Source organism: Carcharhinus amblyrhynchos, chromosome 4 (genome assembly GCF_965287045.1).
Source record: "Carcharhinus amblyrhynchos chromosome 4, sCarAmb.v2.hapA, whole genome shotgun sequence".
In the NCBI taxonomy this organism is placed as follows: domain Eukaryota; kingdom Metazoa; phylum Chordata; class Chondrichthyes; order Carcharhiniformes; family Carcharhinidae; genus Carcharhinus; species Carcharhinus amblyrhynchos.
The window spans coordinates 42,252,347-42,266,413 of record NC_137327.1 but is presented as its reverse complement, the minus strand read 5'-3'; the positions used below and the strand labels follow the sequence as shown (position 1 = coordinate 42,266,413).

General features: G+C 43.6%; 1 protein-coding gene across 1 annotated transcript in view; it reads right to left on the bottom strand.

The window, feature by feature from the left end:
- slc6a2 (solute carrier family 6 member 2) overlaps nucleotides 1-14,067 on the bottom strand; it is a 151,213-nt gene that overhangs the window by 69,152 nt on the left and 67,994 nt on the right. Inside the window, exon 5 of the mRNA XM_080187021.1 lies at nucleotides 13,315-13,449. Coding sequence (XP_080043147.1) covers nucleotides 13,315-13,449 — 135 coding nt within the window. The remainder of the gene's footprint in view (nucleotides 1-13,314; nucleotides 13,450-14,067) is intronic.

Here is a 14,067-nt window from a genome sequence, read left to right as displayed (position 1 = left end):
TGAGCAAAACACTTGACTGTGCGTGTCTCTACCCCTACCTCAACCCATCTGCTTGTTGAAACATCCATCCTTGCTTTTGTTATTCCTAGACCCAACTATTCCAATCTTTGGCATAGAAATAAAGTGCTGGAAAAGTTCAGCAGGACAGGCAACATCGGTAGAGAGAAACGGACTTAACATTTCAGGTCTAGATGATCTTTCATCAGAACTTAAGGAAGTTAGAAACATAACTTTTTTTCTGGAAGGTGGGGTGGGTGAGAGAGGTGTTGCTGCAGGAAGGACAAAAGAGACTGTCTGAATTAGGGTGGAGGGCAGTGGAGATTGAAACAAAAGACATATCTCAAAGAGAGATGTGCAAATCAGGTACAAATGGCAACATACAAACTACTTGAATTAACGTAAAAGGATAAAGAAAGGAACAAGACAAGACCAAACGCAACAAGACAAAAGGAAGAAAAAACACATGGAACAAGATGAAGGCAGAAGTTATGATCTAGTTGTTGAACTCAATGTCAAATCCAAAGGGTTGTAAAGTGCTGAGTTATGAGATAGTGTGCTGTTCCTTGAACTTGTGTTAAGCTTCACTGGAACACTGTGGCAGGCCAAGAGCAGAATGATCAGATGGGAGCAAGATGAAGAATTAAAATAAAAGGCAACTGGGAGTCCTGGGTCATGTTTGCAGACTGCATGGAATTGTTCCATAAAGCGATCACCCAGTCTGCGTTTGATCTCCCCGCTGTAGAGAAGACCACATAGTGAACAGAGAATGCAGTACACTAAATGTACAACTAAGAAGGCCTTGGATGGTGAGAGGGAAGGAATTGTGTGAAAGAGCAGATGGTGCATCCCTTGTACTTGCACACAAAGTTCCAAAGGTAACAGCACTTTGAGCGAACAGTACCTTATCTTCTGTCTCAGTATTTACAGCTGAGGGGAGGGTGAGAGAGAGAGAGGGGTTGGGGGGGGTGGGTGTTGGGGGGAAACGGAGACCAAGGAGAGAGGTGATGGGGTAGGGGCATTCAAGGGAGGGGATTTTAGAGTTTACTTTTGCATGCCTCTTTTTGTACAATCCAAACTCTGTTGGCGTTTTTATATCTTACATTTTTTGGTGCTCGCTCACATTTTCAGGGAATTATGAACCTAAACTAATAGGCCTCTCCCTTCTCATAGATATCCCTTGGCATATTATAATTGAGTGTATATTCTCATTCTTTGTCTTTCTTCCCAAAATGTACCATCTCTCACTTACCTCCATAAAATTGCATCTTTTATTTGTGTGCACATTTTGCCCATGTCTTCCTGAATTCTTCTTCAGTCATTCTTGTGATTTTCAAAATTTCCTACTATTGTTTTGTCAGCAAATTTTGAAATTATATTTCCATAACCAAGTTCAAATTGTCCTTCTACATTGGGAATGAAAGCAACCACTGCCTTTACCCTTGAGTCTACACCAATTAAAACCCTTCTGCATTCTCAGCAAAAACAATTTACTAAAACTCATTATTTTCAAGCTAATCTTCTATCAGTACCTCCGCCACATCATATTAAAATACCGGCTGGAATTTTTACAAGCAATTTGAAGTATGGGGTCAAACTACTTCTGAAAATCCATATAAATTACATCTAAAAGATTTACTTTATTTATCAAATCAAAAAGTCTATTTCACTGAACAAACACAACTTGTTTTTAACAAGTATGTATTGGTTGAACTGTGACTGACTCATGCATTTATGAACGCTCATTACTGTTATCTCACATTATGGATTTTAAGAGTTTATGGAGTCCACTGTTCTTGAACAAAAGCATGATGTGGAGATGCTGGCTTTTGACAGGGGTGTGCACAGTAAGAAGTCTCAGAACACCAGATTAAAGTCCACAGGTTTATTTAGGATCACGAGCTTTCAGAGCGCTGCACCTTCATGAGTTGAGTCTGATGAAGGGACAGCAGTCTGAAAGCTCATGATTCCAAATAAACCTGTTGGGCTTTAACATAGCGAAGTGAGACTTCTTGCGGAACAAAAGCATGACATTGGTACTCTATTAGCATAATGTTCATAGTTGAAGAAAATTGTGACTATCCACAGCTATCCCTTCATTCATTTCTTTTGAAGCAGGATATATGCCATTAGAGGCCAGTGACTTACCCACCTTGAGCTCTCTGCTAATATTTTCAAAATATTTTTCTGTAGTTATTTTTGACAATTGTTCCATCCCCTCCTCTCATTTTGATATTCTCACTCCTATGATCATTTGTGTAAGAACAATTGAAATATTTAATTTCTCTTCACCGTCTATTAGGCCCCTCCTTCAGCCTAGACAAATTCCATTCCCTAGCTAATCTTTTGTCCTATTTAAATTACAATAGCCCTTCTAGTTTTCTTTTAACACCATCTGCTAACCCTTTTATCAAATTCCCATTTATTTTCTTTTTCACCACTCTACTACACGTTCCAGGTTTGCATAATTACCTCCAGGTATTTACTGTCCCTTCCATTCAGTTTGTTTCTACACTATTTATCCACAAAATTCAATTCTTGAAGCACTCCTTTTTGTATTTTAGGAATATTTTTGTTTTTACTTTATTCATTCCATATTTGTGAAGATTACCCACTGTTAATCTATTAATCTATTCTCAATGTTTTCTGCCCAACTAATTTGGGCTAGATCATTCCTTACCTCACTCCAATGCACCACCTTATTGTGACTATCCTTTTTGTGATAACCCCAATAACTTGCAGTGGGAATCACTGATTGACCTCCCTGCAGGACTTGTTGAACATGAGCTCCCTGTGGATTTGTAATTATGATGTGGAGATGCCGGCATTGGACTGGGGTAAACACAGTAAGAAATCTTATAATCTTATAATGGTGTTGTGAGATTTTTTACTGGATTTGTAGTTAACCAACCATGTAGAGCTTGTATACTGAGCCTCGTATAAAGCAAGATCCTGAGTGGGTCCATTATTCCTTTTATCCTGGTTGGGACCAGTTGTATTCACCACAGCTTGTAGTTTTTCTTTTACTTTATTTTGTGAAGAAAAAGCATTGTTTCTTCATAGCTGACTCCTGGAGTTACTATACTTTTCTATTCCTATATAGAATCCCATTATCTTGTTGCTGTAATTTCCCCATTGTTTCTTACTCTTACATCAGTTATTGTCTCATTCTATTGCCCAAAGCCAAGTTAAACAATGCATCTGTCCATGGGTATCTGGCAAAGGAGTCCTAGTTGCATTCTAAAAAGAGCTCTTTGGTTTGGCCACATACATTATATCCATTCCAGATAGTTAAATTATCCAACATTATCAGGTTGTTTTTTTCTTCTCTCTCTAAACTACCCGCAGATGTCCGCCTCTACCCCAATGCCATTGTTTTGTTGCTACAATACATACCAAGGATTGTACCATTTCCGCTGTAAGTTTTAACTCAATCCATATGAATTCTGTCTTAATGCGATCTCCTTGTCCAATGTTAAATTCTTGCATTACAATACAACCCTTTCACGAATGTGCCACTCTCCCCCTTTTTCTCCTGAAAATGTCATAACAGGGACATTAACTGCCCAGTTCTTCCCGAGTCTCTGCCATATCTCTATTAAGATTGTGTGTTAAAATGCAACATTTTTGTTCCAAATGTTTTTCCTTTTTTGGAAATTGTTCCTGCTTCTCCTGTCAGGCTTAATTTCTCAATCGAGAGTGCAAGTGGCCAAGGCGACAACCTGTTTCCAGGCATCTGCTACTCTTCAAGTAAACACCTAAGAGGTGTTCAAGGGCAAAGCATGTTGGATCAGACTCTGAATTCCCTGCTCCCCAACGTCAATATTGATTATCTTTACTTGGCACTTCCTCCAGATGGTCCCAATTAAATTGAGACATTACCAAGATGAAATCACAAGGTAGAGTATCAAATAAATATCCGTCATCTGTATCACATTGCTTTTTCAAATGTTTTAAAATATATGGCAGCTCTCTGGAGATAGCCCCCATTCAATGGATTTTTAAAAATCCATTCATGGGATCTGGGTGGTGCTGGCTGGTGGTGCTAAGCATTTATTGCCTGGTTCTAGTTGTCCTTGACATGCAGGGCTATTTCAGAGGACATTCAAGAGTCAACCATATGGGCTAAGGGTCTGGAGTCACATTTTATTTATTTATTGAATGATTTTTATTAGTGTCATGAATAGGCTTTCATTTACACTGTAACGGCCAGCAGATTTTCTTCCCTAAAGGACATCAGTGAACCAGATGGGTTCTTATAACAATCGACAGTGGTTTCATTTGAAAAAAGGGTTAGCAGATAGTGTAAAAGAAAATTAGAAGGGCTTTTGTAATTTAAATAAGACAAAAGATTAGCTAGGGAGTGGAATTTGTCTGGGCTGAAGGAGGGCCTAATAGACGGGATGAAGAGAAATTAAATATTTCAGTTGTTCTTATACAAATGATCATAGGAGTGAGAATATCAAAATGAGAGGAGGGGATGGAACAATTGACATTAGACTTTTCATTCCAGGTTTTTATTTAATTCAAATTTCAGTATCTGCCATAGCAGGATTTGAATCTGGGTCCCCACAATGTCACCCTGGGTCACTGGATTGCTAATGCAGTGACAATACCACTATACTAATGCCCTGCATGATCTGAGGGGCTGTAGGGGATGGGGCAATGCTCCAGGATTCTTTTGAAACACCCCTAATTCCACACTGGTCACAACTGCAGGCTGTGCTATAGAAGGGCTGCCTTCTCCTCCCCAGTGGTGGCCCGGTAGCAGTGGCCAGGTTTGAAGGTTAGGGGAACCGAGCACACAAAAAAAGCGCCATGAAATAAAAAATGACCATCCTCTCATTACTATTCCACCAATCCCCGCCCGCCCTGTCGAGGCCCCACCCCGTGCTAGAACATAGAACATTACAGCGCAGTACAGGCCCTTCGGCCCTCGATGTTGAGCCAACCAGTGGAACCAATCTAATGACCCTCTAACCTAAACTATTCCAATATTATCCACATGCCTATCCAATGACCATTTGAACACCCTTAAAGTTGGTGAGTCCACAACTGCTGCAGGCAGAGCATTCCACGCCCTTACAACTCTCTGAGTAAAGAACTCACAACAACTGCTAACACCTCCTCCTTGTGTACCTCAATCCTGTCTAGTCTAAAAGCCTGCCTCTCAGTATTCTCCTCGATGACATTGACTTTTTCCTGCGTGAATACTGATGAAAAATATTCATTCAGTGCCTCTCCTATCTCTTCAGGCTCCACGCACAACTTCCCACTACTGTCCCTGACTGGCCTTAATCTTGTCCTAATCAATCTTTTATTCCTGACATACCTATAGAAAGCTTTAGGGTTCTCTTTGATCCTACATGCCAAAGTCTTCTCATGTCCTCTTCTAGCTCATCTTAACTTTCTCTTTAGCTCCTTCCTGGCTAATTTGTAACTATCCAGTGCCCTAACTGAGCCTTCACGTCTCATCTTTACATAAGCCTCCTTCTTCCTCTTCACCAGAGATTCAACTTCCTTAGTACACCACGGTTCCCTCGCTCGACCACTTCCTCCCTGCCTGACAGGTACATATTTATCAAGGACTCGCAGTAGCTGCTCCTTGAACAAGCTCCACATTTCAGTTGTTCCCAGCCCCTGCAGTTTCCTACTCCACCCAATGTATCTTAAATCTTGCCTAATCGCCTCATCATTTCCTTTCCCCTAGCTATAACTTCTGCCCTTCGGTATATACCCATCCCTTTCCATCACTAAGGTAAACGTAACCAAATTGTGGTCACTATCACCAAAGTGCTCACCTACCTCCAAGTCTAACACCTGGTCTGGTTCATTACCCAGTACCAAATGCAATGTGGCCTCACCTCTTGTTGGCCTATCTACATACTGTGTCAGGAAACCTTCCTGCACACATTGGATAAAAGCTGACCCCTCTAATATTTGTAAAGATAAAGGATTGGATTGCTAGGATTGGTTATCGAGCTGTCAGTTGGGGATTGGGTGTGGGCGGGAGTTAGTGAGAAAGGAGCTGTGCTCCCAATTGGTTTATCGAGCTGTCAGGCAGGGGGTTGGGTGTGGGTCTTTCCCACAAACCACAATATATAACCACAAAATATACATTTTTTAAAAAAATCAATAATCACAGGTAGGCTGTAATTAATGAATTCTGTGCACAAAGTTTGAAAGGTATTCAAAATCCCCTCGTGTGGACACTTGCAGACAGTAGGAAGGACAATGAATATTTCTCTCTGACACTCTAATCTCAGGAGTGCTGCGAGATAGTTAATTTCAACAGAGAAATGGGACATTTCAACTTCATAACTTCTGGGTCAACTTTGTGGCAGAATTAAAAGATACAGTGTAATTAACAAACGAGTACTGGTGTGTTTATCCGCTCCCCTCGCCTTTACAGAGTGTTTCTGCCGTTCAGTTCCTAGGTTACGTACACTCCCAATACAGGTTCCAGCCTCTCCGTAAACTTGTCAGTTAGTGAGTGAGGAACTGTGCTCCCGATTGGTATATCAAGCTGTCAGTCAGGGGGTTGTGCGTGGGCGAGAGTTAGTGAGTGAGGAACTGTGCTCCCGATTGGTATATCGAGCTGTCAGTCAGGGGGTTGTGCGTGGGCGAGAGTTAGTGAGTGAGGAACTGTGCTCCCGATTGGTATATCGAGCTGTCAGTCAGGGGGTTGTGCGTGGGCAAGAGTTAGTGAGTGAGGAACTGTGCTCCCGATTGGTATATCGAGCTGTCAGTCAGGGGGTTGTGCGTGGGCGAGAGTTAGTGAGTGAGGAACTGTGCTCCCGATTGGTATATCGAGCTGTCAGTCAGGGGGTTGTGCGTGGGTGGAAGTTAGTGAGTATAAAAGGCGCTACTTCTGATAAAATGTGCTCAGGGGAGCGGTCGTTCCCTCTGCAACCCCCTGGCTACGCCAGTATCTGGCAGCTGTGGCCATTTTTTAACCTCGGATTTGTTAAAATTGCCGAGTGTTCGCCTCAGAATCATAGAATCCCTGCAGTAAAGAAGCAGGCCATTTGACCCATCAAGTCCGTACTGACTTTCCAATGGAGCATCACGCCCACACCCTATCCATGTAACCGTGCATATTTACCCCACTAACCCTTCTAATCTACACATCTTGAGACACGAAAGGGAAATTTAGCATGGCCAATATACCTGACCTGCACATCTTTGGAGTGTAGGAGGAAATCGGAGCACCCGGAGGAAACCTACACAGACAAGGGGAATACATGCAGACTCTGCACAGACAGTGACCCAAGCCAGGAATCGAACCCAGATCACTAGCGCTATGAGGCAGCATTGTTAGTCACTGTGCCACCCATATCACCCTAAAACCTGTTGTGCTTCTCCCCGTAAAAAGTCTGACAACACCAGGTTTTAGTCCAACCTATTTATTTGATAATATTCTCACAAGCTTTCGAGGGGACACCCTCTTCGTCAGGTGAATGGAGAGTTCTGGCCTCAGACAGAGCATATAAAGCACAGACAGTTTAGAGATTACTGATTAAAATGCGAATCCTTACACCTAACCTGCTGTTCAAGACCTGAAGTGGCTGATAATGTGAGTGGAAGGAGCACTGATCACAGTTTAAAGAGATGTGTATTGTCTCCAGACAGTACAGTAAGTGAGGTTTTGCAAACCCAGGCAAGTCACGGGGGTTACAGATAGTGCGACATGAACCCAAGATCCCTGTTGAGACCGTCCTCATGTGTGCGGAACTTGGCTATCAGTCTCTGTTCAGCGACTCTGCGCTGTCGTGTGTTGTGAAGGCCGCCTTGGAGAATGCTTACCCGAAGGTCAGAGGCTGAATCTCCAAGAAGATTGCGCATATCGACACAGACATCAAGTTTTTACAGAGATGCAAGAAAGCAGACAAGATACCAAAAGGACTACAGATCACGAACCCACTCAGGGCAACCTATAACACAGACTACGCTGAGAGACTTTGCCGTCGCACCTCTCTCACACTTCTCAACCACCTCATACACCAGCTTTACAGCAAACGCCACGCCCTGGAAACTAAAATGGAATACATTCTCTCAACTTGTACTCAGGATGCAGACCAACTGCGAAACTCTGCCAAGCAGATGAGACAAAGAAACTACACCACCTACATGCACACCAAGAACAGGAAACTTGAGAAACTCGGCATCGCCGCCAGCAACAACCAAGCCTCCCCCGGCACCACAGTAGAAAACAGCACTACCGCAGGGAGGTCTATTGTCAACTTGTCGGACTACACACTTCAACCAGATGAAATCGAAGTTCTCAGCCGAGGGCTCAATTTCTGCCCCACCACCAAAATGGACCCCATCAGTCTCGCAGCGGACACAGAGGAATTCATCAGGCGAATGAGGCTGCGGGAGTTTTTCCACAAACCCCAAGAGGCCAGCAACGAACACAATGAGACAGTCGATGAACCAGAACAGCCGACAGAGAGATCCGCAGTGCAACAGCCTAAGAGGAAGGAATCCAATTGGACTCCTCCGGAAGGCCGCTGCCCTCGACTAGACTTGTATGCCCAAACCATCAGGAGGTGCGTTAACACCAGATTCATCAGCCGCACTCACAAGACAGCCCCGAACATCACCCAAGCACAACGCAACGCCATCCACGCTCTCAAGACAAACCGCAACATTGTCATTAAACCAGCAGACAAAGGAGGGGCCATCGTCATACTGAACAGAACGGATTACTGTAAAGAAGTGTACCGACAACTAAACAATGAGGAACACTACAGACAATTACCCACAGATCCAACCAAAGAACACACTCGTCAACTCAACAATCTGATCAAGACCTTTGATCCGGACCTTCAGAGTACCCTCCGTGCTCTCATTCCACGTACTCCCCGCATTGGAGATCTCTACTGCCTCCCAAAGATTCACAAGGCAAACACACCTGGCCGTCCCATCGTATCGGGCAATGGAACTCTGTGTGAGAACCTCTCCGGCTACGTCGAGGGCATCCTGAAACCCATTGTACAAAGAACCCCCAGCTTTTGTCGCGACACTACGGACTTCCTACTGAAACTCAGCACACATGGAGCAGTTGAACCAGGGACACTCCTCGTCACAATGGATGTCTCAGCGCTCTACACCAACATCCCCCACGACGATGGCATTGCTGCGACTGCATCAGTACTCAATGCTGACAACTGCCAGTTTCCAGATGCAATTTTACAACTCATCCGCTTTATCCTGGACCACAATGTCTTCACCTTCAACAACCAGTTTTTCATCCAGACACATGGAACAGCCATGGGGACCAAATTTGCGCCTCAATATGCCAACATCTTCATGCACAGGTTCGAACAAGACTTCTTCACTGCACAGAATCTTCAACCGATGCTGTACACTAGATACATCGATGACATTTTCTTCCTCTGGCCTCATGGTGAACAATCACTGAAACAACTATATGATGATATCAACAAATTCCACCCCACCATCAGACTCACCATGGACTATTCCCCAGAATCAGTTGCATTCTTGGACACACGCGTCTCCATTAAGGACGGTCACCTCAGCACCTCACTGTACCGCAAGCCCACAGACAATCTCACAATGCTCCACTTCTCCAGTTTCCACCCTAAACATGTTAAAGAAGCCATTCCTTATGGACAAGCCCTCCGTATACACAGGATTTGCTCAGATGAGAAGGATCGTGACAGACACCTCCAGACCCTGAAAGATGCCCTCGTAAGAACAGGATATGGTGCTCGACTCATAGATCGGCAGTTTCGATGCGCCACAGTGAAAAACCGCACCGATCTCCTCAGAAGACAAACACGGGACACAGTGGACAGAGTTCCCTTCGTCGTCCAGTACTTCCCCGGAGCGGAGAAGCTACGACATCTTCTCCGGAGTCTTCAACATATCATTGATGAAGACGAACATCTCGCCAGGGCTATCCCCACACCCCCACTTCTTGCTTTCAGACAACCACACAACCTCAAACAGACCATTGTTCGCAGCAAACTACCCAGCCTTCAGGAGAACAGTGACCACAATACCACACAACCCTGCCACAGCAACCTCTGCAAGACATGCCGGATCATCGACATGGATACCATCATCACACGTGAGAATACCGTCCACCAGGTACATGGTAAATACTCTTGCAACTCGGCCAACATTGTCTACCTGATACGTTGCAAGAAAGGATGTCCCGAAGCATGGTACATTGGGGAGACCATGCAGACGCTACGACAACGGATGAATGAACATCGCTCGACAGTCACCAGGCAAGACTGTTCCCTTCCTGTTGGCGAACACTTCAGTGGTCACGGGCATTCAGCCTCTGACCTTCGGGTAAGCATTCTCCAAGGCGGCCTTCACAACACACGACAGCGCAGAGTCGCTGAACAGAGACTGATAGCCAAGTTCCGCACACATGAGGACGGTCTCAACAGGGATCTTGGGTTCATGTCGCACTATCTGTAACCCCCGTGACTTGCCTGGGTTTGCAAAACCTCACTTACTGTACTGTCTGGAGACAATACACATCTCTTTAAACTGTGATCAGTGCTCCTACCACTCACATTGTCAGCCACTTCAGGTCTTGAACAGCAGGTTAGGTGTAAGGATTCGCATTTTAATCAGTAATCTCTAAACTGTCTGTGCTTTATATGCTCTGTCTGAGGCCAGAACTCTCCATTCACCTGACGAAGAGGGTGTCCCCTCGAAAGCTTGTGAGAATATTATCAAATAAATAGGTTGGACTAAAACCTGGTGTTGTCAGACTTTTTACTGTGTTTACGTCAGTCCAACGCCGGCATACCCACATCGTGCTTCTCCCCATCAGGGAACTGAACTTCGGTTTCCCGCGTGACAGGCAGGGATAGTAACCACTAGACTAAGTTGAGATCAAATGGGGTTCCACCTGAATTGGCTAATGACTGGGCAATGGAAGGTGGATGGTTTTTCATAGCTGCTGGGCTAATAGGAAGCCCACCAATGCGGAAGAAGTTGTTGCAGTTGAAGAGGAGAATGGTGATCTCCATGTTGAAATGCAGGTTTCCACTTTGTGTCATGGGGGACTAGCTAGAGTGAATACATGGGGCTACGGGCTGGGTGAGATTGTGGTTGGTGCATGCTCGATAGGCCAAATGGCCTCCTTCTGAACCGTAGGGATTCTATGATTCTGTGATCAGGGCCCTGACCCAAATACAAAATCCTACCCAAGGATGCAGCCTGTCCACTGCTCTCTTTCACAAAGAATGGGAGAGTTTCAAAAGTGTAAGAATGAGATCCTCTTCATGAGTACATTGTATATAGTGAAGATTGATGGAGCACTGCATTTGCTATATCGCAGCCTGAGTTGATCTGGATTCTTTACGATGCTTTTTGAGTGACCTGGGTGGATCGAAATGCAGAGCTTTTTTGGTTTGTTTAAAAAAGCTACATCTGTTGTGCATTGAAGGACTTGGAGAAAGAGACTGCCAAGTGTTTGGGCAACAGCTTTATCGTCCTTATTTTTAAAACAAACACATAACGCTGCTGAAGGGGTTCTGAGTCATCTGAACAAGACAAAGGGGAATATTGTTGATTACAGGGGAAATCTAGTGACAGTATCAATGTTAACTTAACATTATTATTAAGTCTGTCTAGGAAAAAGCCAATGATACATTTTGTTTTTAACTAACTAGCACAGTTACTGCAGCAACAACAGAAAGCCGTGCTCATCACTGCAGCCAATTTCTCAAAACGCATTTCACTAAGACAAGCAAGCAGAGAACTAAAACCTGGCTTACAGTTCCCCACCCATCAAAATCCTGTTCGGCCAACAACAAGTTATCACCATCTCCATTTACTGGTTGAGAACATTACATATCCAGCGCAGTTAAACTTTTATTGAAAATATTTTTAGTTTTGCGCCAATGGATTGAGTGGTTGTTGTGGCACTGAGAACTCTTGTTCTTAGCCTCTAATCCACTCCCTATACCTCCACTGAGCTAATGGAGATCTTTACTTTAATTGAGAAAGTTTTAGGCAACTCCTGAATCCCAAGTCTCATTTGCATCCCACCTGTCAGATACCAGGTCAAAATACATGATCCTGCATGCTGTCTTGTAGAACGTTTTATGGCACAGTGGGTAAAATCCAGACTACAGCATGCATGTAAAAGTGCATGTTGCCTCAGCAACTTGGACTCTCTGGGTGGAATTTGCCCATCCCACTTGCTACGGGATATGTAGCAGGCGGAACACGGACCACGCAAAGGTCTGTTGACCTCAGGCAGGATTTTCCGATCTTGGGGGAGTGTGACTAGAAAATCCTGCCCCGAGTGAACTGTGACACGTCACCAGTTGCTCTTCTTTTTCAGAGTCAACTCGTTGTGATTCCATGAAATTGGGTCCAGATATGATGACGTTTACCCAATCTGAAGACTGACACATGAAGAATAGCCCAGTTCAGTATCTTCAGAGAAAGCTGCCCACAAACCTGAGATCCAACACATGTTCTGCCTTTGGTTTGAATGAAGAGTACCACATTTGGAAGGGATTAGTTTAATTTAAGATGTGAAAGTATAACTACAAGATGAGCTTGCAGCTACTGGCTGATCTTTGCATTAATCTGAATGAGGCTTGAGAACAAGTCAAAATGGTAACGAGGTCTGTCAATGTAAAACATTTCAGCGTACAGAGATGCATATACAATCAGAGCTTCCGTACACACAGGGACAAGAATATCAGCCAAAATCATGACAGGGATCTGAAAACCCTTGGATGTTTGTTGTAGCTCGAATATTTGTGTCAACCTTAACATAAGAATTACAATGCTGCTGCCTCAAAGCGCCAGGGACCTGCATTCGATTTTCGGCTTGGATGATTCTGTGCGGAGCTTGCACGTTCTCCCCTTGTGTTTCCTTCAACAATCCAAAAGATGTGCTGATTAGGTGCATTGGCCATGCTAAATTCTCCCTCAGTGTACCCGAACAGGCACCAGAGTGTGGCAACTATGGGATTTTCACAGTATCTTCATTTCAGTGTTAATATAAGCCTACTTGTGACACTAATGAATAAACTTAAAAAAAAGATTGAAGTAAGAGTGAAATAAATGGAATGGTTATGTCAATGAACACAGAATACTAACCTATGTGACCTTGGGTTGCAAGTCCTCATATCCTTTACAGATATAAGGTATCATACTGAATTGAATACAAAATCTAATACACTGAATCATAGGGCACTATGAAATATGAGAGACAATATTAACCTCAGATCCTATTTAAAATGAGTTAATCACAAATCTACTTGTTCTTTCAATCTGTCCAGTGAAAGATGGGCAGCAATCTACCTGAGCTTCCTTCAGGCGTTGAAAGTCAATGCTGAGGTAGGCCTTGATTCCGTCCATTGCGCCTGGCAGTGTGATCCCATGGATCAGCAGTACAAGTAACACCATATAGGGCATGGTCGCTGTGATCCACACCACCTGCCAATGAAACAGAAACAGCATATGCACTTTCACCCACATCGATCCCCGATCTAACTTTGCAAAAACAAAAGAAATGAGCCAACGCCGCGACACTCCAAGACTTTATCTGTCCAATTCTGCACAGAGGTCCATTCAACGTGCATTCTAAATTTGAAAGAGGTAAGTAGAATCCAAACTAAAATAATTCTCCATATGTTACTCATCTTCTGATGAAGGCAGCCAAATACAAATCAAAATTATTAATTGATATTCAGCAGTCAGCTAAATAAGGTGCATTGTTTACTCAATAGTGCTCATGATAAAATTATATCCTAACGTCAGAATAACCCAGTGCGAAAGGCTGCTGTACTGCAGCAAAGTAAATGAGTGACAGTAAAAACTAATATATACTTTATTACCATCAGAAATCAAATACATAGTACACTGTGCATATACCCATTTTAAATTCATCACCATCATTTATTAGCTTCATGCACATTTGCCCTCCTCTTGAAGATACAGAAATCATTAATAGTCACCAGAGTTCACCGCCCTAGATGATGGGAAGTTGGACTTTTTTTCACTATCTCACCCAATTCTGGAGGGATAGTGACATCTCATTTCTGCACCGCCCAC